General features: G+C 38.8%; 1 protein-coding gene, 2 long non-coding RNA genes and 1 pseudogene across 5 annotated transcripts; all 4 read right to left on the minus strand.

The window, feature by feature from the left end:
• Nucleotides 1–1,472: 1,472 nt before the first annotated feature.
• Nucleotides 1,473–5,673, minus strand: LOC127626665 (monocarboxylate transporter 3-like; annotated as a pseudogene).
• On the minus strand, nt 2,992–9,867 carry LOC127626633 (protein chibby homolog 1-like). 3 transcript variants are annotated; one of them, XR_007968469.1, is made up of 6 exons: nt 9,676–9,867; nt 8,911–9,017; nt 8,686–8,791; nt 8,478–8,590; nt 7,262–7,396; nt 2,992–5,263 (listed from the first exon to the last, which is right to left on the minus strand). XR_007968469.1 is itself a non-coding variant. In XM_052102569.1 (5 exons), exons 2-5 carry the CDS (start codon nt 8,986–8,988, stop codon nt 7,316–7,318), a joined length of 378 nt encoding a protein of 125 aa, XP_051958529.1. In that variant the 5' UTR covers nt 8,989–9,017; nt 9,658–9,867; the 3' UTR covers nt 7,065–7,315. The 3 variants fall into 3 exon arrangements, 2 of the variants coding, with proteins under 2 accessions (XP_051958529.1, XP_051958528.1); XM_052102569.1 differs by lacking the exon at nt 2,992–5,263 and having other exon boundaries at nt 7,065–7,396; nt 9,658–9,867; XM_052102568.1 differs by lacking the exon at nt 2,992–5,263 and having other exon boundaries at nt 7,068–7,396.
• A 718-nt stretch (nt 9,868–10,585) lies between these two features.
• On the minus strand, nt 10,586–12,795 carry LOC127626637 (uncharacterized). Its single transcript, XR_007968471.1, has 3 exons — nt 12,700–12,795; nt 10,995–11,362; nt 10,586–10,864 (listed from the first exon to the last, which is right to left on the minus strand). It is a non-coding gene; the product is annotated as an uncharacterized LOC127626637 (long non-coding RNA).
• Nucleotides 12,796–12,800: 5 nt separating this feature from the next.
• On the minus strand, nt 12,801–15,245 carry LOC127626636 (uncharacterized). Its single transcript, XR_007968470.1, has 4 exons — nt 15,024–15,245; nt 13,560–13,656; nt 13,335–13,398; nt 12,801–13,022 (listed from the first exon to the last, which is right to left on the minus strand). It is a non-coding gene; the product is annotated as an uncharacterized LOC127626636 (long non-coding RNA).
• Between the last annotated feature and the right edge of the window lie 9,998 nt (nt 15,246–25,243).

A 25,243-nucleotide genomic window follows, 5' to 3' on the forward strand; every position in this document is an offset into this window, starting at 1 on the left:
CTCCTCCATTAAAATAGAACGGCTTATGGTCTCCTCTCCAGTGTACCGCCGCGTTACGCTATGTTTCGCTAACATTGAAGGTGCGACCATGGCAAAAATACAGCCAATTGCATTTACAGTTGATGAGCGAATACTGGTTTGACCAATCAAAATTAGAACTTGTTTTGACGACAGAGACAGCAAGCTAGTGTTGTGTGCTGTAATATTAATATATTTTATTCAATTTCTCATTTCATAGACCAATTTATTTAGTGTATTCAGAAATAGACTGTATTCTTTATAAAACATATAAATCTAACATAACATAACCTTTTCAGAATACACATAGTTTAGATATTAGTAAGTTCGAAATTGCTTTTGGTATGAGTGTGGCATTATATTGTGTCATTCTAGAGAGTTTTATCATACGAGGCACTAACTTTAATAATATAAATAACTTAACAAACCACATGTAAAGGTACACTCAGTAAGTTTTGTCTTTGTGTCATCTTAGACTTCTAGCGGCTTGGTTGCAGCATAATTTCAAAATTAATAGTTTTCAGTTTCAGATGCCATTGTAGAAATACAATTTTTGACAGTCAGCCATGATTATATTATAATACACAAAATAAATCTTTCAATAACAGGGTGGTTACGGAGAAAAGTGAGTAGAATTCAGCTGGTCATGTGATCCTAATGTAACTAGGTAGGTAGCTGTGCTGTGTAAATCGCTAATGCTATAGAGGTTGTAGCCTTTAGTCTCCTCGTTAGTGCACCCGCATCTCATGCCGGTTCGAATCCCACTCGGAGCGGGTCGAGCAGTATCGGTTACCAGTGTTGGGGAGCAGCTAACTACATGTAGTGGCGCTACTAACTTAACTACATTTTTCAGTAGCTTGACAGTAGCTCAGCTTCTTTTAAAACAGAGTAGCTTTTCCAGTAGCAAACTACTTTTTCTAGCAATTAGTGGTGTAGCATGACCAAACGCTACATCATGTTGCTCAGATTATAACTAATAGCCTTCCTTATTGCATAGAAGCCAAATTTGACCAGCAAAACATCCAACTATCTGGCAGCATATTTCTGTCTGCTGATCAGAATCAGGAAGGGTCATCTTCTTTTGTAATGGCAGATCACAAACAAAAATAGTGAATTACCATCATCTACTGAGCGATTATTACAGCTCACTTGGATAAGAAGAGATTGTCTGATGGTTATTTAAAGCAAGCAACCAACCACAGTTTGTTTACCTTTGCAAGACATACAGGGGCAGGTAAATCTGAAAATGATAAAAGAACAGCATTTTATTCTTCTATGTAACAAAGATTGTTTCAGACACTTTGTTCTTAATAGATCAGACAACATCATATTTACCTTTACTATTTTAAAAATAGTATATAATGAACACCTGAACAAATGGACCTGAACAAAGCGAACATATATTTGTGAGCAACCACTGTATGTGACCTGTAAACTGGCACTTGCATGTCAATGGCAAAAAAGTCAGAAAATACAATGAGCATGAACCCAGGTGAGGGAAGAAACAAGCCCTGAGTCTTTATTCACATATTGTCCACACTACATATAATGTGACAAGAACAAAAAAGCACCCAAGGAGAGTTTGTCATAAAGATTGGATTTTTAGGGAAGTAGGCTACACCTCGCCACAGCAGGACTGAAAAGTGTGAAGTATAGTATACATTTTTTTTTTTTAGTCTGATCTTTTTAGTTTTTATTTTATTCTGTTGTATTTTATTTTATGGCCATTATTAACTGTATTAATGTTACTATTCATTAAATATATTAAAACACATTAAATGTAATTAATTAATACATTAATTAATAAATGTAATTTGTGTACATTTTGTTATTAATATTATTGGTATGATAGTAACATAAAAAAAAATATTGCCTCATTAAGTAACTTCAATGTAGCTAGCTACTTTTTGATAGTAACTTGTAGTGTTGCTAACTACTTTTTCGAAAAAGTGGCTTAACTACTTAAAATTATGAGTAGCTTGTAGCTTGTCAAACTACAGTTTCAAAGAAGCTTCCCCAACACTGTCGGCTACACTAACATGGCAGCCCCCATGTAGATAAAATAGCTTTTATAAGGTTACTGATGTGACCGGAGTCTTCATCTCATGTGAGTGGTTATAATTTTATGCAAACATTGCAAAATTACAATTGATTTCTTTAGTAGTAAATCTTTTTAAATTGCATAGTCCACTTTTAACAGAGCATACATGTCACACTCTAACAAAGGAACTCTCTCCACTTTTTATATTTTACACTTGATCTGTTTCATGATTAACATGATAATTTGCCACTTCAGCATGATGCCTCTGAGATAAGTCTTTGCTTTTCTTTTGCTTAATGCAGCAGAATGATGTAAGGGCAAGAACTATTCCAGCAGTGATCAGTTCTCCGCCAGCCATGTAAAATATCAGTTCATAGTTCTTGTAAGTAACCACGAAACAACCTGTAGGGAAAAAGGACACAAAGGAAAACTATTATTAATTTTACATTAATCAATTTACAGTTATGTTATCTTCCATACTCACCAGCAGAGGGAGGTCCAGTCAGCACAGCCACTGCCTCAATGAAGAGCACAAGGCCAAGTGCACTGGGGAAAAAAAAAACTTTTCCCCACAATACCCATCGACACTTCAAATTACAAAGCACCCACCATGCCATACGAGAGCCCAAAGAACACACAGAAGACAACTAACCCCTTATAAACTGTTCTTGTGGCTGAACAAACTAAAATAAATCTGTTAGGCCATTGAATAGCAAGGCCAGTCTGAAGAAATAAGGTATCTTGGGTTGTATCCATTTTAAACCAGCCAAAATGCCACATGTGGGACGAGCAAAGATATCAATAAATTCTATAATAGATAACAGAAAGGCAGCATCCTGGTCGGGCACTCTTTGATCCTTAGCATAGTTGACTGTGAGAATAGTTGGAACGAACAGGCCAAGGACAACTATATATTTTGCAATGATATAGATAATTTCCTCTGTCACGATATTCACTAATGTTTCTCATTTGTCCAGCCTCAGAAGGCAGCATTTCTTTGAGCTCTTGGGAGTAGGTCTCTCCTTTGGCTATTGTTTTCCTTTTTTACATTTCAGGGATCTCATAACAGCTCTGCAGGTGCAACAATTCAGCAGAAGACCACCTATGATGAGAAAGCCTCCTCTCATCCATAACGGTTCAGCAGCATTTGTCCTAATGGATTAAGAGCTGACAAAAATACTGGGCTTCCCGCTGCAGCAAGTCCACTGGTCAGTGGTCTGCTTTTGTCAAAATAAGACCCCAGTACAATAAATGAACAGCCCAGCTTCAGCCACAATCAGGGGGACATACAGTCTCTCTCTCCTCTATATTAATTCCCATAATGGTTTATGATTATGTTAGACCAGCAAAAGAGAGATTCCACATATATACTATATGTGGAATCAAAACACATTTTCTTAGAGGAAAGATGGATGACAAATATCTTAAAGGAATATTTAAGATATTTTTTTAATATTCCTGATTCAATACAAGTTAAGTTCAATCGACAATATTTGTGGCATAATGTTGATTACCACAAAAAATTATTTAGAGTTGTCCCTCCTTTTCTTTACAATAGAAGTGAATGGGGCCAATTTTTGGAGGATTTAAAAGGCAGAAATATAAAGAAAATTAATTAATAAAAGCACTAATCCCATGTTAAACCCATGTTATTTGAGCTGTAAAGTTGTTTAAATTGTCAATTTTCAGTCATTTTATTGTTTGCTGACATTGCATTGTCATGGCAACAAATTTGTAAAATTGGCTGTAAATTTATACAAAAAAAGTGTTTGTAGGTGATTTTATCAAACTAAAATCATGCTAACAAATATTTTTTATGTCTTATGACTATACTTTTGAAATAGTGAGCATTTTATAATTTCGTGATTTTTAGGATCATGATTTCAAGCTCATGATTTACCCAGAGCACTAGATGGCACTACAGGAAGTGTAATCGGGATTGAAATCATAAACGCCAAGGAGACTGCTGGCAAGATGTACAGTGAAAAAGGAGTTATATGTTCTCGCACAAAACCAACTTGACCGCGTCAGAAGACATTGATTAAACCACTGGAATCGTATGGATTTGTTTATGTGTGCCTTTGTGTGCTCTTTGGAGCTTCAAATGCCTGATCACCATTCACTTGCATTTAATGGACCTACAGAACTGAAATATTCTTCTAAAAATATTTGTGTTCAGCAGAAGAAAGAAAGTCATCTGGGATGGCATGTGGGTAATTAAATGAGAGAATTTTCATTTTTGGGTGAACTTTAACATGCAGTCGAAAAAATATATCTTTTGCTTTGAACTTAATTAAATCATGGACAGTGGTTCCACGTGTTTGAAATATGTTTTGTTAAATTAAAATGACTATGTAATCTCAACACATTTTGTAGAAAGAACCTAGCTGAATTGGGTAAACCCAACAAAGTCTTCACCATAATGGTAACCCCCAAAACTCCACCATAGCAGAAACTCTTCTAAATCTCAACATGCCAATACATTAAACAATAACAAGTATCCACCTTTATACTCATCTTGCACAAAACACATAAAATAACACTTCATTTTAACATTTACTCTCCCTATTAAGTCCCATGTAAAGCATGCTGGAAAAAAAATAAAACCCCTGCCCAGTTTCATCAAAGCTACATTAACACCACAAAAAGTATCCATGTATTCTCAACTCAAATGAATTAAATAAACTTCCATTTTTCAAATTTGAAATGATATACAGTAACACAATGAAAGCAAGCTGTAAGAACATGTTCTAGAATAGTCTTAAATCCTTTTTATCATGTGTTCTGTTTTTCAAGCACCTGCAAAACTCTACCAAACTACACAGAGAAAGTGCAAAATACTATTTTTACTGCTAGTAAGAACATTCATAGGACAGCTGAATCACTAAGTGATTGTCACTAAACTTTTATATCGCATCTCGATGTACTAACTCTGTGTTAAAGATCAATTAACAAGCATGCAATTCCCATGGTGGTCTAAACTGAGCCATGCTTTTCATCAGCAAATAGCTGGTGAAGTTGGTTGATCGATATGGTCTCTAGCAGGGGTCGATTTTTGAACAACTTGATGTGGGTTTATTTTCTCTTTTAATCGTTTCATGTAATTTTGAGTGTAACTACGGTTAAAGGAGGGTGTACCTGCATGCGAGGTTGGAAATCTCCAGGATTAATAGTGGCATTTTCCTTTTTACATCATGTGTTGTTCTGAAAGCAAAAAGAAACAAATGAAACAAGAAATATAGGCTGTCATCTGCGCAGCCTGACCGAATCAAAGCAGCGCGGTTAGTAGATTAACCAAAAATGAAGCGCTGCCGGCTTGTGATGCGTGAATGGCTTGCACACACGTCTGTTGGGTATAATGCAGTCACATTTTAACTTCTTGTTTAGCTTCCCATTCAGCTCATAAAAACACAGCATGATCATGAGGAAGGATTACATCAAGATGTAGATTGGAATGCAGGTGCGGAATTTACATAAGTACTTATTATATAATATACTTCTCGCTTGCCGTTGCTGGCGTGCCAGTGATTACCCCTCCAGGTGCCAATGCTGACACAAGTGCCATAGGTTGCTGACACCTGGTCTATAGTTAAGAAGCCTGGTGGGGACACCATCATCCTATGCTGGGGGACCAGCATACAAAATACAACATAAGATGTGTCCAGCAATTCTCGTCTTTTCAGCAGGGAATTTGTTAGTGTTTACATTAGATATGAAGTGCTACTATTTATGTGTATAAAGTATCATATTGAGCAAACTGATCATCTTGTATCTATATTGATCAAAACACACACGTTTTAAAAAGTTTTATAGCCCATAAAAACAAATGACTTGTTACAACTGACTTAACTATGCCATCAATGTTCTAAAGTGGTAAATCACTGGTAACACCTCATATTTTATCCTTGATGTATGTTGCATCATAAAGAAAAATATATTGAATGGTATGACTGATTTAAAAAGGATGCATTGTTTGTACAATAAGGAACTCGTTCAGGGTGTCGATACAGTTCTGTGGGGTTGTTTGTTTTCCTTTTAAAAGGTTCTGTTATGCATTATTTGTGCATCACTGTAAATAATCTGATTCACAATGCCTGGTAAAAAGAAGTCTGAGCAATCTAGATTTCACTAGGGACTTTTAAAGGAAGCCTGTTTATATGTGTATTTCAACTTGAACTGATTTTCCTTAATTGTTGTCTTACATGTATTTCTTTTTCCTGAGAAATTTAATGTGAATCCCTGATAGTCCTTGTTAGTCATAACCATAATATATTGTTTTTTACTGTACTTCTTTGCCTGAAATAGTATCCAGCCAATGTGTAGTGCTGCGCAAACCTATTCATTTCATATTATTTTCCATAACTCTGCAGTGTTTTATTGTCTCTAGAATTAGTCTGGAAGTTTCTTGTTATCACAGTCCGTGTGTCGTCACATCTGGCTCCGAATAGTAGCATAACCAAACATCGATTTCTAAATAAATTAAGCCAATTTGGATGAACTTGGCAGTAAACATAAGCTGTTTAATCATTTCTTTGGATTAACACAGCACTTCACCTTGTGTTATCTAGCACTTTAATGTGTAATAGTATCCGAGCGATGTGATTACCAGCGCAAAGTTTTCCCAGTCATGAAAAGCTGTGCGTGTTGTTCAGTTTATTCCCAGAGGATTATTGTGCTCAACTCAAGTCTGAAGAGACAGCGTTTTAATGTTGTTGTTTTCACTATTGTTAATATAATAATACAGTTGTAGACCCTGGGACATTTTCATCTTTGTTTTATTTACATTGCATTCGGTCACGCCTCACGAGTGGACGATTCCCCAATCATCGTACTCAAACCATGAGGATATAACTCCATGTATACAATGATTAAACCAGTTATTTTCTATACTAGAATCTGGGATGGAAATGTTTCTTTATTTGAACATTTTTAAATGTTTAATTCGCCTTTAAGGCGAATTAAACTATTTGTAGAAAACAGAAAAATATTTAGAAGGTTATGCAAAGACTATCTGACATGACATCAAACTAAAATTATTTGTTTATTCATACAATTGGCCATAATACATTAAATAACATTCAAACAGAAAATATGAGGTATAAAAGTGATATAAAAAGCAATCAACTTTTCGAAAAATTAAGCAATTGTTTAAAATGTAACCGATATTTAAATAGGGTCTATTAACTCAGAATGCACACTCACTTTTAAAAAACAAGACTTTAAAAGTGTTACTCAGTGAGGCCTTTTTTTTCCCCATCACTTCTTTCTTCTAGAATTATTCTTTATATCTTCAAGTTCCTTCTGTATTACATGCGTTTCTGCTGTTGATTCTGAAAGCTGAAAAAAAAAAAAATTTAAACTACTTTGTGCAAGAGAATTTTGGTAACACATAATTTTTCAGAGTATATATCCTAACCCTGTATATATTAAACTATATAAATTACAAAAAGCTACATCTTGTTAATTTTCAAAAGAGGAACATCAGTCAAAATCTGTAAATCTAGTATTAGAACAGAAGATGAAAATGTAACATTCTTTAAAGGAATATTTTCCAGGTTCAATACAAGTTAAACTCATTTGATAGAATTTGTGCTATAATGTTGATTACCACAAAAGATAAAAAAAAAAATAAAAAATTGTATATAAAATATATATATAAAATTTGGAACTTTGCTTCACAAAAAAAATTATAATAATTAAATACAAAATATTCGTTTTTTGTATGAACTGGTCAAAAGATTGGCCCCATTTACTTCCACTGTAAGTGCCTCACTGTAGCCCAGATTTTATTTATTATATCAATGTATACACAAAATTATGTGGATATATTAAAGCAACATCTCAAGACATCAGCCAGGAAGTTAAAGCTTGGTCACAAATGGGTCTTCCAAAATGGACAACGACCCCAAGCATACCTCCAAAATTGTGGCAAAATGGCTTAAGGACAACAAAGTCAAGGTATTGGAGTGACCAACACAAAGCCCTTATGTCAAAACTAGAGAAAATAAGTGTGCGAGCAAGGAGGCCTACAAACCTGACCCAGTTACACCATTTCTGTCTGCAGGAATGGGCCAAAATTCTAGAAACTTATTGTTAGAAGCTTGTGGAAGGCTCCCCAAAACATTTGACCCAAGTTAAACAATTCAAAGGCAATGCTACCAAATACTAACAAAGATTATGTAAACTTTTGACCCACTGGGTATGTAATGAAAGAAATAAAGCTGAAATAAATAATTATCTCTACCATTATCCTGATTCACATTCTTAAAATAAAATGGAGATCCTAACTGACCTAAGACAGGGAATGTTTTCTACAATTAAATGTCAGGGATTGTGAAAAACTGTGTATACAAACTTCTGACTTCAACTGTATTTCTAAAGTTGTTGTGGCTTTGAGCAATATTAATTTGACACTCACCATATCAAGCAGAACCTCAATCTTTATCTTGAGAAGATTATTCTCCTCCTCTAATTGTAGATTCCTCTTCTTCAATCGCTGTACCTCTTTTCCTGATACATTACCTGCTGACTCTGATTAACAAAGACATTCATTGATTCCTCACATAGGCTGTTTATTAATTAGTAAAATTCTATTGATCTTTTATTGTTGGAGGATGATGACATACCTGTGATCCACTGACCATCTTCAAATTTCAAGCTCTGACCACCAATATTCATTACTGGGGCTCCATACTCCAGACCTAATTCTATCTCCCGTGTAGACCGATCCAACTGGTAAAAAATATATATATACAAAGTGATTTGTACAATGGATGAGTTCATCAAATAAAGATTAAAAATAGTCTTCAAGTCAAGGTCATCTTACCAACAGAAACGTTATGTGCACTTACTGTATGTAGATTGGAAAGGGATGCAGACTTCCGAGGAGGTGTTTTCTTGGGACTGAATGTGTTTCCAAACAAGGGCATTTTGGAGTAAATAGTTTTGACTTTCCAATCTGCAAACACAAACACACATCTCTGTTCAAGGATAAGAACATGAGCATGTTACTATAATCACTGTAATTAACATGTGTAAACAGCAAGGGCATGGTCAAGAAATTACTTTTAGGTGGCCTCAATAAAATAGTTGGACCAAGTTTATCTAAATTCTTTTTTTAACCAAATTTTACTTAACAACAGAGAAGCGGCGCATTCAAATTATTCTTTCACGCTTTCAGAAATTAGAATTTATGGGGTTTTTTTTCACTACACTATTTTATAAATATATATTTGGAGTTAAAGAAAAACCTCTACTATTCTGGTAGGGCCAGGGTCTAATTTCCAACCTTGGCTATGCCACTGGTAGACAGTGTCCAAATTTGGCTGTAAATACAGATATCCTTGCCGTCACCAAATCAATTCATGAAATCAGCCCCAAACAGACTTACGATATTCAAGGCAACTAACCTTAATTTCAAATTGCCTCTTTATACAGATAAGAAAGGGGGGACAACGTTATCTTCGGCAGGTAACATAAGCTACTAGTTATAAAATAAAATCTCCAGTGCAACGTTTGAACAAAGTTTCTTTTGATAGATACAAAAACAAACGAAACAATTTCTCTTCGCAAGTTTTGAACAACAAATACACACGTACACTGCTGTTTATCTTTACCTCACGACTGCTTCATCGATGTTCTGTAAAGCCATAAAACGTGTAAACAAACGGCTACTTCCGGGGTAGCCTAGCAACGGTGTAATTTCGGTTTCATTAGTTAAAATCACTGATCTATATATATAACTGGATAGCTCATAGAATTCTAAACTGCCAGCAGTAGGTGAAGCTACCGGAAGTGCTCTGGCGGCCATCTTACTATTCCCTACCGACAGAGGGCATCGCGGCATGTGCAGCGTTTAACCGCGAAACAACACTCAAGGATGCGGCTAAAGTGCCCACAGGTTGTAATTTATGACTATGTACATATTAAGCACACATTAGTCGTTATCCCCATGTAGTGTCCATAACGATCATAATCTTTAATAATCAACAGTAAAAATACAACACCAAAGTGTATTAATACCCCTTTTTAAAGCAAAGTTATCCATCTGCAGATTGTTACAGGATGCAAAGTTTCTCTGCCTTCATAGTTTAAATCTGTTGATGCTCATCGTTCATAATGTTGACAAATTATACATCTGCATAATTTGCCAACATTATTAACCATTTTTGACTAGATTATATAGTAAATGTGAACTAATTTAGGGGGGGTGCATGCACATCAACAAATTTTAAAGTTAATAAAAACGACTAGCTTTGTGTAACTAGACAGTACCTCTTAGAATAAATCCAGAACCAAATATAAAAATGTAGCATAGTATACACACACAAGTTCATATGTAGTATGTGTGTGTGTGTGTATATATATATACACACACACACACACACACATTAATTTACCTTTACTTTATGGAATTATCCATTTGCATTCATTTCTGGAATATGTACATACCAGCTTGTGAGCATTTAATTATTTCAACAATCCCCTGATATTTTAAATCATAATCAGAAATAGGTTTATTGACATATGCACACTCAAGGAAATCATACATATTTATTTGTTCAATAACAAAAGCTTCCAAGTACATAAAAAAAATTGACTTAAACTGAACAATACAATAACAATTTGCAGATATGTGGGAACAAATCTGCTAATGGATTTAACAACAATCCCACATTATTCAGCTTTCAAAAGAATGGTAGCAAGACGTGCCATCAGAGCTAGTGGCAACAGTTCTCCACCGGATATCACAGTGACACTGGAGGCAGCATCTTCTGATATGCATTTCAGGCAGTGACGTTCAGCCTGAAACAGAAGACACAGAGAAAAACATCACTGTATGTCTTCCCAGCTTGTCCATGTTCAAAGCGGCTGTGGTAGGGTACAAAGCAGGCTTTGCAGTTAAAAAAACTATGAAGATGATTCTGTGCACTACCTGTTTATCAGCACTCAGTGTCGAGAGCTCTTCCCAAGATGAACACACTAATCGACATGAAGTCCTGAGGTGGATTTATAAGACCGTCAGACAGCGTCCTGAAAGTCTGCAAGACAGCTGAGAGATTTCTTCAACAGCACACACTCACAAGGCCCATCTCTGTCCCCACAAATGTTCTGGATCTTCATAGTGGTTCTGCATTCAAAGAACTTGAGGCAAACATGTTCAACCTAGAACCATACAACAATCACATCTTCATACTCAGTGCATTGCAGAAAGCTGCACAAACATCAGCCTCCACTTCATTGCCAAGGAAACGTGCTGCATCACACTCCAAACGGCTTAAGAAAACTCTGGGCAAGCTTGTACTGCAAAAAAGAAGAAAAAAGAAAAGTTTGATATAAAGATCAGGAGCCGGTTGCACCAGCTATACAAAAGTTTAAACTTAGCCTAGTTGTGGCGTAAATGGGCACGGAGTCACAATTTACGCACTACTAAATATTTGAGCATTGCAGCATTAAACTTCAGTACGACGTAACCCTACGTATAAACTAAATATTTATGGAAGACTCCGAGCAGGAGTAACTGATGGAATAAAAAAGCAGACTGATATTTTATGGCATCAATAAGCTCACGTTTTGCATAACAGGCATCAATCAAATAATTGTGATTATGACAATGAATTGCCTGTTTTAGGCGTTTCATAAATATGATGAATAATTACCACACAAACTCACTAATTCATTTATACAAATTTAGCTTGAGTCATAAAATAAAATAAGGGTATGATTTCCTTTTCAGGCTTCAAAAACATATGAATGACAGTCAAATATAAAAGTATAAAATGTTAATTAAAATAATATCTTAATTATCAAAATATGTCTCTCAAGAGAGCTGCTCTTGTGACGTCCGCAGTGACGGTTACGTAAGCAAACAAGGTTTGTACATCAACCGTAACAAAATCACATTGAAGTTCACAGCTTTTTAATACTTCTGTGTACAAATATGAAGGTGCTTATTGGATCAATGCAGGTAAACGTCATAGTATGCGACTGCGCATCACTTTACGGAGAGTTTACAAATACTAGTTAAGACTTGCCTTAAGAACAGGTGGAGCAACCAAATTAAGCACCAACTTAGTTGCAAACTAACTAGTAGTTACGAAGCCTTGAACTTTATACCCCAACTTAAGACCTTACGCACAGCTATTTACTCAACCTCATGTCCTTCCAAACCTGTATGACTTTTTCTGTGAAACACAAAAGATGACATTTAAAAAAATGTTTTTGTCCATATAATGAAAGCCATTGGTGACCAAAACAAGCTATTTTGCTCACCATTTACTTTCATTATATGGAATACAAAATACATTTTTGGGGGTTCTGCAAAAGAGTCACATGGATTTGGAAGGACATGAGGTTGAGTATATGATGACAGAATTTACATATTTGGGTCAACTTTTCTATTAATATTAAATGTTATAACTATCTGAAACACAGTAATTTTATGAGACTTATACCGCATGTTGCAAAAGTATCTTCATTGCAAATAAAAACAGACAGTATAATATTTTTTACTCTGTTAAAACAGCTCTTCAGTGAAGCCAGGCTGACTCCTCATACAGCTTTTCCTCCTGTTGCAAACCAATTCCAGTTTTATCTAGCATTCAGTGCGATGTTTATTGAAATCCAAACGGCAAATTTACCTTGTTTAACTTCAACAATATCCATGTGCACCTTTTCAGAGCTGGACTGGAAAGAGAAATCGGCCCGGATTTGACATAACTGTCAAAAAGTTGTTGGGGGGTAGTGTTCGCTAACGCGGCGGCTCGTTTTAGATTATCGCGGCCGACACAGCGACCCGCTCGGTTCTCCCGATGGCCAGTCCACCCTGATCGGCCCCAAAGTTTGTCGGTCCACCGGAAAAATGTCCGGTAGTCCAGATTACCAGTCCTGCCCTGCTCCTCGTCTATTCCAATTGATCACTTTATAAATGATGCCCGTGAGCTGGACCGTATTCAGGCCTGCACTGCAAAAAGTACAAATCACACACAGAGAATTAATGAAAGCCCACATTATATTTATCATATGTAACCGGTGTTGATCTGCAATTAGATATTCAACTTGACCAAAAAAGCTGACTTAGGAAAATAACCACAATGAATAACAGTATAACTCACTAAGTTAACGTTAGCTGCATAGCTAATATTCATTTATCCTAAGAAAATAACCACAATGCACGTTCAACGTAAACAAAAGCTACAAAACATAAGTATGTATTCAGAATAAAAACTTTAAAGCCTGCAAAAAATATGTTTGAAAATGTCTACTGATATCTTACCTCAGTTTCTTAAACTTGTTTCTATTGAAACAAGTGCGCACGTGCGCCGCTGAACGTAATGCTGCTGCAATAAAGAGTAACATAACACGCTCACATTTAGAATAAGCGGGAAATTAAAGTCAAAATAAATAATAAATTACATATTTAGGAAGATTGCATTGTGATACAGTTATGCAGACATAAAAAATGTGTTTTAATGTGACTGGATGGGTACAAATTACTCACCAAAACAGACGATTTCCCATTGAGACACATAGGAGTACAGAATGTTAGGGAATACCAAGATGGCGGCGCAGTAGCTTCACTGTTGTGACGTCATGAGCTATCCAGTTATATATATAGATCAGTGGTTAAAATACATAACAGAAGAATTGAAAGGGGAAAAAGATAAACAAGCAAAGAAACAGTTAAACATAAATAACTATATACAAATGGGTATTAGAACATTCAAAAGCCATAGATGCAGGGGTATCTAATATGGGTAAAAGTTCAAGGCTCTGCAACAGTCCAGAGTCCTTTGTTCCTTACACCATCCAAGAGCTCAAACTTAAATTGTCCAAAATGTGGGATTTTCTTTGACCACCAACATTTATGGAAATAATATTGATCTAAAATAATAAATAAGACAATTATATACATTATTTTCTTTTCTAAGGATTTATCATAAATTAAAACATCTTTAACTTCCGTAATAATCTCAGTCCCAGACATATCCTTAAAAACTCAGTTAGCTACATCAAAACAATTTAGTACAAATACAAAGATGCACAATACGCTCAATGCTGAAATTGCAAAACACACGTCTAGTCAATATCTTTTTTTAAATCTCCTTATGACCTGATTTACAGGGTAAATGCAATGAATAATTTTAAACGAAACATCCCTTATTTTATTGGTGACACAATATCTCCTAAAGACTATGAAAACGTAGATTCCAAAAGCTTTTTGCTGGGGGTATCTTAACCAGCTGCCAAATCTGTCAAATGAAATTATGGTTGCATTTATTATCAATAATACTCAAACCTTTTAATTTTCAATTAAAACCAATAGTCGGTTTCGAATCTCCAACTTCAGCAAAACGCAACAACTAAAGGAATCGTATTCCATAGCAGATACTGGAAGATTATTTTGTTTATAAATGTAGTGTAGATAACCGTTGGGGTGGAACAATTGTGTCAAAAATAAGATTTTATTTTTTAAACCAATATTCAAAGAAACAAACATAGCCCTTCATCTAAATTTCCTACAAACTTAGCATAAAATAGCAAGTACAGTGGCACTGGGACAAGAGGCCGTGAATGGATGAATATGGAGAAGATGCTTCAGTGTGCTGAATAAACTGCTTTTGTGAGGAAACAGCTCATCAATTAATAAATTGACCGCCTGTCTGCTAATCTTTAACATGTTTTGCACTAAATATTCCTTTTGGAATTAACTATGTCTTGAATTAACTGCGATCAAATGGGTGTTTAATAAGCGAAGCCAGGGACAATCTTGCGACAGGTAGTTGTCAGTTTACGGCTCTCCATTTTAATTTGTTTGGTATCCGCAAACGGTGATTTTCTGTCGTAACACGCTTGTGACAGTAGCGCTTTCTGCAATGATAGAGGTTAAAAGTATGTAAAAACAAAGGGTGTTTCTCAATTCTAAGAACGCAGAGAAAGGACTTTTGTTCTGATGAAGACCAACCTTGCCAAGCTACCTTGGAAGAACAAACTCGGAAGGACAGGATGATGTAGAAAGCATATATTGTGTGCTTAGAGATGTGCTGTGATCTTCCTGTTGCGCAATTAACCGTCACAGCCGCAGACGTATTTGATATGTCTATGGCCACAAGCGAGATCCAGTGAGAGAACGATAACCATTTTTTGTCAGCCTTCGTACTGAGTTTTGCACATAAGTAGAGCGGACATGTTTAAAGGAAGTCCCGCCTTACAAATAAAAGAGCCAATCACCTTTTAGATACAGACATCACCTGTCAATCAACTCGAGGACGCGCATGCGCATTAGCTATAGATGCCGGAAAAATTTAGTTTTTAGCGTAATATGAGGTAAAGAAGCACAATTTATGATACTTTTTTGTCAGATTTTACTGCTGCTTTAAAATATTATCTTTGATTGTTATCATGACCAACCGTTTTTGAGATTTCGGTTTTCCCCCATTCAAGTAGATAAGAGCTGCACCGCCATGACTGGAAATAGCCTCCCGGGAGCTTTCCAAAGTCCACATACTTGGATACATATTAAGTCACAAATTATTGGTAATTAATTTATTTAGTAACAAATCACACAATAATCAAATACAAAATAGCAATATCAAGAATTACAAGAAAATCAGAAAAATAAAAAATTAAAATAAATAAATGAAATAAACAACAAAATAATAAACAAAAATTAAGAACTATATACACAGGGGTATTAAAATCAAATAAATATCTCTAATTACAAAATAAATACAAAAATACTTAAAAAGGATAATATTTCAAGGCTTTACAACAGGTACCATTCTTCCCGGAAGTGCATGACGAGCTGACGCGGTCATGGAGGGCACCTTTCACTGCCCGTAGCCGCTCGCTCGTCCGCTCTCACTGCCCTGGACGGCGGCGGCCCACGGGTACGCAGAAGTCCCCCAGGTGGATAGGGCGGTAGCGATCCATCTGTGCCCAGAGAATGCCGCCACCTGGTGGAACTGCCCGGTACTCCCCTCCAAAGCCTGTAGGGTGATGTCATCTCTGACCTCCAAAGCCTACAGCACCACCGGACAGGCCGCCTCCACCCTGCATGACATGGCTCTCCTGCAGGCCTATCAAGCCAAGGCACTTAAAGATCTGCACCTGGGTAGTCCCGACCCCGACATGCTGCAGGAACTGCACTCTGCCACCGATCTCGCTCTCAGAGCCACAAAAGTCACAGTGCAGGCACTCGGGCGGGCGATGGCCACCCTCATGGTCCAGGAGCACCACCTCTGGCTGAACATGGTTGAGATGCGCGACGTTGACAAGGCTAAATTTCTCAACGCCCCCCCATCTCCCAGCTTGGCCTCTTCTGCGACACCGTCGACAACTTCGCCCAGAAGTTTTCAGCGGTGAAGAAGCAGACGGAGGCGATATCGCACATCATGCCTCGGCGCCACCCATCCAGCGCGCCCCACGCCCCAACCTGGGCCCAGCTCTCAGCCCCAGCGTCGAGCACCTCGCAGGTGCCGTACGCCCCTGTCTCCAAGACCCCTTCCCGGACCAGAAAAGCTCTGAAGCGCTCCTGAGACAGGCAACCTGGGCAGTCGGATGTTCGCTCCGGAGATGGAACCAAGACCACACTATCCCCCGGTGGAGGGCCGGGAGGAGAATCTTTGTTTTTCTTGTGTTCATTTGCCGCACCCCCTCCGGGCAGCGGTATCCAAATGTTCAATAAAAGAGTGATTATTTCAAGAGTCTTCCCCTCCTGAAAGAATAGGACATTTGTGGACCGGACAGTTACCTTATCTGACGAGTTCTGAAGACGCCCCCTTAGGGCCTCTTCCTCAGTCTCTAAGCTGCCCCCTGCCTGGTTTGCGGAGCAGGACAAGTGCTTCGAGTCTTCTCTCAGCACTCTAGCCTCAGGACACCTGCTGCTCCTGACAGGCTCTCCTGCTCCCTCCGGGGAAAGACCGCCTTCCCCGACTTATGTTGGGCCCCAGCCACTTTACGTCCTATGTGAGAGACATAGTGAGAGAGAAGCGAAACTCTTTGAGGGGGCGTTGGGGAGGGCTACGTGCAATCTGTGCAGGTGCCTTTAACACACCATAGCCTGCTTTGCACCTGTTTCGACAGTCACGTAACACGGTCAGTGCGTGGCATTTTTATATGGACTCCTTGTGTGACTTCCTTCAACACAACGTTAAGAGAGTGACAGAAGGGGAACATCATGGTTACTGTTGTAACCTCCGTTCCCCGAGGGAGGGAACGAGACGTTGTGTCCCTCCTGCCACAGCAGTAGACCTAGCACTGTAAATGGCCATACTTAATTTTCGGCTCCTCAGTGCAAAATCCTGACTGGCATTCGCTGCCCCGCTTCCATTTATACCCGTATGTCCGGGTGGGGCATGCAAATTCTGTCTGCCAACTTGACATTGGCCTTTTCTCAGGTTCAGAGGTATGATTAGGCATCCGAGAAGATGCCCCCCTTGTGTCACTTCCTTCGACACAACGTCTCATTCCCTCCCTCGGGGAACGGAGGTTACAACAGTAACCATGACAATTTCTAACCAAAGTGCTTTATATAAAAAAAAATATTATTCCAAATCAAACATTTCTGGGGAGAGAAATTGTGTTTGTACACCAGCAACCATATTAACAGAGCTTGTCTATGAAAGTTTGACAGTTTAATGGGGATTTTATTCATGTCAAAGTTGCAACTGTGAAGAAACTTAATACTGCCAATTTTGTTAAAAACTAAATTTGGGATATAATACCACAATTTGTTTTTAGATTTGATACAATTCTGAATCCATTTAATTTTAAAGATAGTATTAGAAATGTCAAAGTCAATAGCATTTTAACCACCTTGATGAAATGGATGAACTAATATACCTCTATTTAAGTAATGTGGCCTATTCTTCCAAATAGAATTATAAATTTTCTTATTAACTTGACTAATAAATTACTTTGGAGACTCTAAAACCATTGCTGTATTTACTAATCTTGACAGCCCTTCAGCCTTTGTTAGCAATATTCTACCAGTCGAAGATAAATCTCTAAGCAAGCATTCAATTTCTTTTGTACTTTATCAATTCATGGATCATTTAAATCAGTTCTTTCCTTTTGATTTTTACTTAGTTTGATCCACAAATAAGAAACTTGGTTTTTAACTGGTATTCTGGGACAATATATAGAAAATACATCTAAACACCTAAGTGCTGCATCTATTTCTCTGTCACTTCTGAAATATATGGTTGTGTCATCTGCAAGCTGTGAACATTTTATTTCTTTGTCAAATAAACAAATACCCTGAAATGGATACTTCTTAACATGAAGACACAACACTTGCATAACTAATAAAAATAAGAAAGGAGCTGCAGGATCTCCTTGTTTTACACCCAGAAATATTAAATCTGGGAGTTGTTCCAAAAGGTAACTTAATAGAAGCATTGCAATCACTATGCATTGTTCAAATTGCTCTGATAAAATCATCAAAACCAAACAAAAATAAGAGTCACCATCAAGAATGCACTGTCCACAGAGTCAAAGGCTTTATAGTAATCAATAATGAATAATATATAACTGTCATCCTGAATTAAGAAATGATAATCAATTATAGGTCCAAAACTAGACGAATATTATTTCCAATATATCTGCCACGCATAAAACTTGACTGGCAGTCATCAATAATTTTATCCAGACAAAATTTCAACCTCTGCAAATATAGACGATAAAAATTTAGCATCATTATTAATTAATTATATGGGCCTCCAATTTTCAATATTAAGTGTGTCTTTACCTGATTTTGGAATAAGGGTTATTAAACATTTAATCATTGTAGGCAACATTTTCTCAGCTTCCAATATTTCCCGAAAATCACAGAAAGATCTTCCTGAAAGGTTTTACAAAATTTGGCAGTTAAACCATCATTACCCAGTGATTTATTATTCTTCAGTTTGGCAATATTTTTATGACTTTCATACAATGTTATTTTCCTATCACAATTTTATTTTTGTCTTCGTCTATTATAGTAGAATTTATTTTAATATTATCCAAGAAAGACCTTGCATCTACAATGCCTTCATCTTTTGTGTATAATCTTTTATAAAATACATATACGTAGCAAAAAAAAAAAAAAAACATGTCAGAGGTTTACAAAGAAAAAATAAAAGAAAGAAAACAATATATTAAATAAAAATTTTAAGCATATGTAGCAGTATGAGTTAATGCATAATGAGCTGGTGTCTCGTTAACGCGTAATGAGCTGGTGCCCCTGTGGCCAATTCCCGTGTGAGGTGCCATCCTATAAATATGTAGCAAGTAGAGAAGTCTAACATCCTCTCTGCTCGTCAATGACGGAACGTGTGTTGCGGTTCCGGGTCGCTTTTCTGTGTGCCATGCTGTTTGATTGAACACTGGCTCTCCAACTGGAGATCTCTCTCGTTATGCTGCGCAGTCAACAAACGGACTTTCTGTTTCTCTTGGGCATTCGTGAATGCTGTTTGATTGAACACTGGCTCTCCAACTGGAGATCTCTCTCGTTATGCTGCGCAGTCTACAAACGGACTTTCTGTTTCTCTTGGGCATTCGTGAATGCTGTTTGATTGAACACTGGCTCTCCAACTGGAGATCTCTCTCGTTATGCTGCGCAGTCTACAAACGGACTTGCTGTTCCTCTTGGGTATGCGTGAATGCTGTTTGATTGGACGGAGGCCGGTTTAGTGGGAGATCGTCGCCAGTTACGCAGTAGTCGCTAGTTGCTGTTTTGCCTGCAGTGGTTGAATTGCTGTCTGCCTACGTTGGTGGGACTGCTGTTTTGCCTGTACCGTGGGTTTTCTGAATGGCTGTTTGTTTCGTGCACATGCATTGAACATTTGACCAGCAATTGGAGTGGATTGCTGAGCGTTTGTGTTGCCATTATAACCACGGGGCAAATACAGCTATATGGACGGAAGTATGGGTTGTTTGTTTTATGTGATTTAGTGTTTTTATAAAGGTTGAACGTAGCTCAACGGGTTGGGCTTTATATTATAATTTTGCTGATTAAGAAGTTTGTTTCGTTCTTTTTGTTTTGATTTCAAATTAAAGTTGTATTTTTCCCTTGTTTGATTTCTGTTGTTGCTGATTATTGAATATATATATTTCCTTTTGTTATACTGCCTCTTTATAACCATTGCTGGTTTTGGCAGTTTATATTGTTTATTTCGTGATGTTTGTTTGTTCTTTTCATTTAAAGATTATATATTGGTTTTCCTTATTTCTTTTTTTATGAATCTTTGTTAATTGTGTGTTTTTGTTACAGTGGCTGAGAGCCGATGTTGGTGTCTGGGTGGTAGCGTCCCCTTATGGTGTGCCGTGTTGCCTGCCTTGTTTCCATTTGTATGCAGTGTGGTGGTGTGTTTGCTAGGGGGACATTTCATGGGATTTTTCTACTGCCTTTGACTCCTTTTCTCCTCCATCGGTAAGCCTCAGTAACTGTAAATTTTATATACATTTTTCTTTTTGTTTATTTCCTTTGTGCTCTCTTCCCCGAGAGATGAATGTGTTTTAATGGATTGAAATAAAAAGGTGTTCCTTTTCCAAAATTGAACGTCGTCTTTGGCATAATTGTACACGTACCTGTGTGTCCTTAATTCTATCAACATCACTGCCATTAGGTAGTAAAATCATTCCCTGGGTGAAATTCCCAGGGTGGCGTAGTCTGCATATTGTCTGTCCTTGTTTCGAGTTGCCACACATAGGTATTTGAGTTCTTCAGCATTGAAATCGAACTTCGGCAGTGGATGATGTAGAACGAGTCCACGAACGTAAGAACACAGAAAAAAAACACAGTGTGAGAAACAGTCAAAGTGCTAAGTGCTAAATCAGTCTAATCTGTGCTCTGGGGAGGCTGGGCAGCTAAGTAAACAAGCGGTATGAATGTACAGCTATGGTAAACACTGAAATGTACAAAACGGTTGGTCAAGATTACAATCAAGAAGATTTTTAAAATCAACAGAAAAATCTGACAATTATATAATAATTGTCGTAGAACGACACCATGGCGCCGCAGATGGCCGCCTCGGTGTGGAGCTCTTCAATTCTTTTGTTTTTGTTAGTTTGTCCTGTGTTTAGCAATCTTTTACCAATCAGTTTTACCAGGGACGAACTGCTGAACATTCGGCAGCACATACCAGATAATGTTTTCCCAGTTTTTCAATATTCGGATGTTTTGCTGGACATTTTAGTTGGAGGCGCTGCTGTGTTGTTTAGATGCGCTACGAGACGCAGGCGAGGGAGACGAGCTGGAGCGCTGGTTAAACTCCGTCAGCGCGCCGTTCGAACGGCACTGCCGAGCATTCATCTCGCAAATCTCTGCTCTCTTCCCAACAAAACAGACGAACTACATCTCCTCACACATACTAATAAGGACTTTTCAAACTCTGCTGCACTGTGCTTCACTGAAACCTGGCTGAGTGAAGCCATTCCGGACAGCACATTACATCTGCCGGGCTTCCAGCTGTTCAGAGCGGATCGCATCGCGGAGTTAACGGGGAAAACGAGAGGCGGTGGAACATGCTTTTACATCAACGAAAGTTGGTGTACAGATGTAACAACACTAAAGAGGATGTGCTGTCCTAATCTGGAAGCGCTCTTTATTAACTGTAAGCCGTTCTACTCGCCGCGGGAGTTTTCTTCGTTTATTCTGGTGAGTGTTTACATTCCTCCTAACGCGTCTGGAAATTTAGCGCTGCAACAGCTGGCTGATCAAATCTCAGACACAGAACAACAATACCCGGACTCAGTCATTATTATTCTTGGGGACTTTAACAAAACAAATCTCACACGCGAACTGCCCAAATACAGACAGCACATTACATGCCCCACCAGAGACGGGAATATATTGGATCACTGCTATACAACATTAAAGGATGCATATCGTTCTGTCCCACGTGCAGCTTTGGGACTCTCTGATCACTGTCTGGTTCATCTTCTCCCGACCTACAGGCAGAAATTAAAATCAACAAAGCCAGTTGTAAGGACTATAAGGAGATGGACTATTGAAGCAGAGCTGGAACTACAAGCCTGCTTTGACTGCACTGATTGGAGTGTTTTTGAAGCTGCAGCTACAGACCTGGACGAGCTCACAGATACTGTTACATCATACATCAGTTTCTATGAGGATATGTGCATCCCTACTAGGACATTTTTGTCATTCAACAATGATAAACCATGGTTCACAGGAAAACTCAGACAGCTTCGTCATGCCAAAGAGGAGGCTTACAGGGGTGGGGATAGAGTCTTGTATAATCAGGCCAGGAACACACTGAATAAGGAAATTAGAGTGGCTAAAAGAAGCTACTCTGAGAAGCTGAAAAGCAAGTTTTCAGCTAACGACCCTGCATCAGTGTGGAGTGGCCTGAAACAACTTACTAATTACAGGACTCCTACCCCCAACCCTGTGGCGGACCAACGACTGGCTGACGACCTGAATGTGTTTTACTGCAGATTTGAAAGGCCCGTTTTCACACCCCACATGCACTCGGACCTTCATTTCACACAACCATTAACACCTCCTGCAACCCCCCTCCTCCCCCCTCCTGCTACACTACCTGCACTCAAGATCTGTGAGGACGATGTGTGCCGTGTCTTTCGGAAGCAAAGGACAAGGAAGGCTCCAGGACCAGATGGCATCTCACCAGCTTGCCTTCATTCCTGTGCTAACCAACTGGCCCCCATCTTCACTCAGATCTTCAATAGATCACTGGAGCAGTGTGAAGTCCCATGCTGCTTCAAACGCTCAGTTATTATCCCCGTCCCTAAGAAACCTAAAATCACAGGACTTAATGACTACAGACCTGTCGCCCTGACATCTGTGGTCATGAAGTCATTTGAGAGACTGCTGTTGGCCCACCTGAAGGACATCACTGGACCCTTTCTGGACCCCCTTCAATTTGCTTATCGAGCAAACAGGTCTGTGGATGATGCAGTCAACGTGGGTTTGCATCATATCCTGCAACATCTGGACAGACCGGGGACATAGGTAAGGATCCTTTTTGTGGACTTCAGCTCGGCTTTCAACACAATCATACCAGATATACTCCGGAATAAGTTAAACCAACTCCCTGTTCCCACCTCTACCTGTCAGTGGATTACCAGCTTTCTGACGGACAGGCAGCAGCTTGTGAGGCAGGGAAAATTCACTTCCACCACCTGTACCATCAGCATTGTGCCCCCCAGGGATGTGTGCTCTCCCCACTACTCTTCTCCCTGTACACAAATGACTGCACCACCAAGGACCCTTCTGTCAAGCTCCTGAAGTTTGCAGACGACACCACTGTCATCGGCCTCATCCGAGATGATGATGAGTCTGCATATAGAAAGGAGGTTGAACGGCTGGCTGTGTGGTGCAGTCAAAACAACCTGGAGCTGAACACGCTCAAAACAGTGGAGATGATTGTGGACTTTAGGAGGAACACCCCAACATTGTCCCCCCTCATCATTCTAAACAGCACTGTGGCAGCAGTGGAGTCATTCAGGTTCCTGGGCACTACCATCTCACAGGACCTGAAGTGGGAGATACACATCGACTCCATTGTGAAAAAGATCCAGCAGAGGTTGTACTTCCTTCGCCAGCTGAGGAAGTTCAACCTGCCACCAGTGCTGCTGAAACAGTTCTACTCAGCAGTCATTGAGTCTGTCCTCTGCACTTCAATAACTGTCTGGTTTGATGCAGCTACGAAATCAGACATCAGAAGACTACAAAGGACAGTTCGGTCTGCTGAGAGGATTATTGGTTGCCCCCTGCCCCCCCTTCAAGAACTATACACTTTCAGAGTGAGGAAAAAGGCTGGTAAAATCACTCTGGACCCCATTCACCCAGCCCACTACCTTTTTGAACTGTTGCCTTCTGGCCGGCGCTTCAGAGCACTGAGCACCAGAACCGTCAGACACAGGAACAGTTTTTTCCCTCAGGCCATCCATCTAATGAACAATTAAATTGCCCCATTGAGCAATAATTATGTGCAATACACAGTTTAATTTAAATTGAAATTTATATTATCCAACTTATCCACTTCTGCCACTACTTACATTGCTCTGTACATAATGGTTTTTGTTCTTTATATAACAGATTGTATTAGATTTGCACTACGTGTGTGCATGTGGGTATGTATGAAGATGAGTGTATGTACGTATGTATAATTATTTATTTTGTGTTCTTTTTTTGTTTTTAATTACCTATGTCTTGCTGCTGTTTTTGGTATTGTTTGTATTGTTGTTGACTGGAAGCTCATGTCACCTAGACAAATTCCTTGTATGTGTAAGCATACTTGGCAATAAAGCTGATTCTGATTCTGATAAATTGTGCTTATTTAGCTCAGAATATGCTTAAAAATGCTATTTGCAGACTGGTTTAGCTAATGCATATGCACATTCTCTAGTGGACTAACAGTTGAAACTTCCTTTACCTTATGACTCAGTACACTTCGCATTGCATTTATTATTGCATATGGGGAGAGCCTTCTTACACGACCTAGTTGAATTTTCACAGCAAAGAGAAGACTCTCCAAGTCGCTTACATGTTCTCGTCTTTTTAAAGATGTAGTTCCGTAAGTGTTCCTTTTGCGAGAGATACATCCTGCCGTCAGATGAGTATGAGAGCTGTGTTTACTATCTGGGCCACGCCTCAGCTCTCATGGAGACAGACTGTCCTCACTGCAAGGGCATGAGTCTCAAGACATTTCGCTCACGAATCGCCCGCTTTCTGAGGGACGATTCAGCCTCACGTACCCTCCCACCCGCCTCTTCTGTGATACCTGAGGATTTACATGAGGAGGCATAACGGGGCCACGAGTTTGAGCAGAATAAATTTGAGGTGGACCTTGTGCTGGCACACGCCCTGTGAGCCCCTCAATCTCCACGAGGCGCATCTTTGTCGATACACTATTTGCGAGACAAGCTCGGCACTCTGAAAGAGCTTGCGGCCTCGTCTTGTTCATACTGAGGATGATAATGACAATGTCTTGTCTCTCACTGCTTCAGGCATGTGGTCAGTGGATGATGCTGCCGCCCCTCTCCCCAGAGAGGGCGAGGAACGTGCACGTGCCACTAACAGGGAGATGCTCCACATCCTTACAAGAGTGGTCGAAGAGCTCAAACTCGTGTGGTCTCCCCCAGAGGAACCTGAACAGTCTCGCCTCGAATGTCCGCTCTGGATGGAAAGGCTTACTCAGCAACAGGACAAGCTGGATC

This window comes from Xyrauchen texanus, chromosome 33, assembly GCF_025860055.1.
Source record: "Xyrauchen texanus isolate HMW12.3.18 chromosome 33, RBS_HiC_50CHRs, whole genome shotgun sequence".
NCBI classification, from domain to species: Eukaryota; Metazoa; Chordata; class Actinopteri; order Cypriniformes; family Catostomidae; genus Xyrauchen; species Xyrauchen texanus.